Below are 3,602 nucleotides of genomic sequence, written 5' to 3'. Positions count from 1 at the left end.
GGGAAGCCAACCTGTCCTGTGCATTGCATGCCCAGATGGTCATGCCCTTGAATAGAAACGAACTTCCCTGGATACGGATCTAGACCAAGAGCCTGCCATCATCTGTCCCTGTGAGGCATAACACAGGCCGGGAAGCAGAGGAAGAGTTACTTACATATTAAAGAGGTTCAGTCCAATGCGGTAAAGGCGTTTCCTCATGGTGTCTGTGGAAAGTGTGGGGGACTTGCAGCTGGCTGGGTTCTCGCAGTGGTACCTTGGGAGGCTGAGGATCATGGCCTGCAGGGCTTCTTTTGAGGACACCTCAGAGGCTGACTTGGCTGAAGTGGAGGTGCTGCTGCTGCTCAGCTGCTCTGAGTTGTCTGCATTCTCGGACTCAGAGCCTTTGCTTTGCCCTGCCTCATTGCTTGTGTCAAACTGGAGCTTCTGCACCGCCATCTGATCCGGCTCAGCACTGCTGTCCCCCGTGCCGTTGGTACTGACATCCACCTCGGTGAGCATGTGGCTGTTCTCAGGCAAGCTCTCTGGGGCAGACGGTGGTTCACTGGCTTCTCCCTCCCCTTCTCCTGGGCTTTCTTCAGTCTTGGTAGCTTGAGAGAGCCCAGCCTGGTCGTTGCTGCTGAGACAGTTTGCCATGGACACCGAGGTAGATGAGGAGACAGAGATGTTCTTGTTGTCAATCTGAACTGTGACATCTCGAAAAGCCATCATGAGAGTGCTGCTGCTCTTGGGTAGAGTATCTGGCAGGAGACCTTCCTCCTTTTCCTGATCCTGCAGCTCAGCTTCTAAGTCTTGGTTTGGCTGCATGGAGCTAGCGCTGAAGGTCTCCCTGATCTGGTACGAGCCCCCATCTTGCAGGGAGCACATGGTCTTCAGGCTCCAGGTGCTGAGGGCATCATCGATGGATTTGGCCAGGGACTGAACTTGTTCCGTGAAGGAGTCCTCCAGCTCGGTCAGTGCCCCACTGATGGTGGCTGGCAAGGACGGGGACCTCACCAGTGGGATGCCCACGAAGTTGTACCCCTCCACCAGGGCTTTCTCCGCGGAGAAGCTCTCTGAGTTCTGGACACGGACTTTCCTCAGGGAGATGCGGCGTGGCATGCGGCTCTCCAGCAGGGAGTTGCGGATCTTCTCAAAGTTCTTGCTGAGCTGGTACTGCCGGAACGCGGTCTGGATGGTGCAAGCTGCTCTGCGAGACACCAGGTGGCCGCCGTATTTGTGCTCTAGCATTTCGATCTGAAAAATAGAGAACAGAGACATTAGTTTTTGCCAATTGCCTCCCGATGGCTTCTTGTTGCCCCAGTCCCTACACTGATTAGTCCTCAATGACTGTCAAAGGAACTTCTGACACTGAATTAGCTTTTCCCTGCAATGCCATGCCCTTGATTTCAACAGAAGGTTCCCCTTTGGGCATGACTGGCTAAATCATCAGCACCACGAACTTCCTCACAGCTGTAACGGGATCATGCCTCTTGCTTGAGTGCCAGTCATAAAAGCTGGAGCCTGCAGGTGACCTTCCCTTGCAGACTCACTTCTGATGGCCTTTAGGGCAAGCTCATCACTGGGAATACAACGTTCCAGCAATGTGTCTTCCTGCTCAGCGGTGCCCTGGTAATGTTAAGCATTATCTCTTGTCTCAGAGTGTTACTAGTGCTTCTCCCCTCCTCAGCAACCTTAGGAAATACTTTCAGGGAAAGGAGAAATCATTTAGAAAAAGGGAAGAGAATTCAATTTTTAAATGCAGAGAATGCTGGCTTGATCTAGCAGTTAGTGAGAAACATCAACTTCCATATAAGTTAGTGGAGGCTGGGTTTGTTCTGAGTTTGTGTCTCTTAAAAAGCACTCTGGATCCCAGATTGTCTTCCTTTTTGATATGTGAGTTCTTCAGGTGTCAGCCAGCAATGAAAAGAAAAATACCCAGAAAAAGAAAGACTCTCGATTTTGAAAGGTAAAAAAATCTGAATTTTAAGTGTCGAGACAAGATACTAAAAACAAGTAGAAGGAGGATTTTCCTGAGCTGGTAAAAACAAACACATGTAAATACATCAACACACAGCTGAGCACCATCTCAACTGGCTTCAGCAAAGCAGGTATGTATAGTCATTCCTGTAGTCTAGAATTTAAATTTCCTGGTAATCTCCCCACTCTTCCTCTGCAGCTGGGTTTTCACCAACAAGTTCCAGAAGAATGACAGATGATTTGGTTCCAACGAGTGACTAACAGAGGACAAGGGGGACAGTGTGAAGATGAAGGTGGAAGATGGGGTTGAAGAAAAAAAAGAATGAACTTAAACTACCTTCACTGAGACTTAGGCTGAACTATGAGCTGAACTCTACATCGCTGGCACTTCACAGGGCAGAGTGCAGGTGCAGACTGTAGTGTTAATAGGTGTGTGCACACATGTGGAAAAACCAAAAAATGATGAAGGGCAGGACTGAGAGTGCTGGTTAAGTCAGTCCTGGATGAGCAGAGGAATCACTGCATCAGTCATGTGGTGAGTAGGAGCTCATTCGCAGAACCAAAGGACAAGTTTTACTGACTGCATCCTCATCCCCAGACATACCACTTGTCCCTCACCATGCCTTGTTGGCCCAGTACTCACACAGTTTGAAGAACTGAGCTCACACAAGGTCTGAGCTTATGTGCAAGTTGCTTTCACAGTCAAAGTGAGACTGAGGCATCAGCTCACAGAGTCATGTCATGTCACCTGCTTCCTTCTTCTTTTTTACAACATGACATAAAGTTACAGATAAAACCATCAGTGAGTGACGTAGGGACACGTGGAGGCCTGGTCTGACAGCTATGAGAAGTGCAAATGACCTCTGGAATCCTTCCAATACTTTCTCCTCTGGAAGCAGAGGAAGATAATGTGACCTTGGGAGATGACAGGCAGAGAGGAACAACATAAGCCCAGCCATTTTTTGCCTGCACTGATATCCTGGCTGTGGAGCAAGTACTGGGAGGCTGATATTTATGGAAGAGAGTGGGATGGGGAGTGCATCCTTTCATATTTCCCTCTCTGGACATGAAGCAGGGACCTTTGCCTTGTGCTCAAACATCAGGTTGGCTTCTGTTTTCTGTCTGCCTGGCCCTTGAGCTCACAGTCTGTCCAAGGCAAACATCAAAGACCAGCACTGAGAAACACCAGCAGTTTTCTTAGTAATGGGGTTGGTCACTGCAGTTGTAGAGGCAGCTGGCTGAGCTCTGCTTACTCCTAATTTCAAGAACATTTGCCTAATACTTTCACTGCTGCCCACCCAGAAAGGGTCTGCGTAAATGATGCTAAAAATCACCCCCACAGTAATCATGGATTCAGTGTCATTTACCACAAGACCTGGCAGCAGGCCTTTTGAATAAACAAGGACATCTTAAATCCCACCATAAAACCAGCACTCCTGACACGTCTTTAAAGCTGGCGTGCCTGGAAAGAGACTGAAGTATCCCTTGGCGCTTTCCTTCAGGAGGAAGGCTCATGCAGATAAGTGTAAATTAAACCAATAACCTGCAAAGGCCCAACCCAGACAGTTATTACTGACAACTGACCGTGAGCACTTAAAATAATGATCTGGTTAATGAAAATGTAGAGCTAATTGTGTTAGGAGGGA

The 3,602-nt window shown here is 48.6% G+C and overlaps 1 protein-coding gene across 3 annotated transcripts in view; it reads right to left on the bottom strand.

The window, feature by feature from the left end:
* Positions 1-3,602, bottom strand: part of IQSEC3 (IQ motif and Sec7 domain 3) — a 33,144-nt gene that overhangs the window by 25,259 nt on the left and 4,283 nt on the right. For all 3 annotated transcript variants that reach the window (XM_017726208.1, XM_017726207.1, XM_008643976.2), the window contains exon 2: positions 155-1,233. In XM_017726208.1, coding sequence (XP_017581697.1) covers positions 155-1,227 — 1,073 coding nt within the window. In that variant the 5' untranslated portion in view covers positions 1,228-1,233. The remainder of the gene's footprint in view (positions 1-154; positions 1,234-3,602) is intronic.

The sequence above is a fragment of the Corvus brachyrhynchos genome, unplaced genomic scaffold, assembly GCF_000691975.1.
Source record: "Corvus brachyrhynchos isolate BGI_N302 unplaced genomic scaffold, ASM69197v1 scaffold191, whole genome shotgun sequence".
NCBI lineage: Eukaryota > Metazoa > Chordata > Aves > Passeriformes > Corvidae > Corvus > Corvus brachyrhynchos.
Note: the sequence above shows the minus strand (reverse complement) of the source record. Positions and strands in the feature narration are given on the sequence as shown.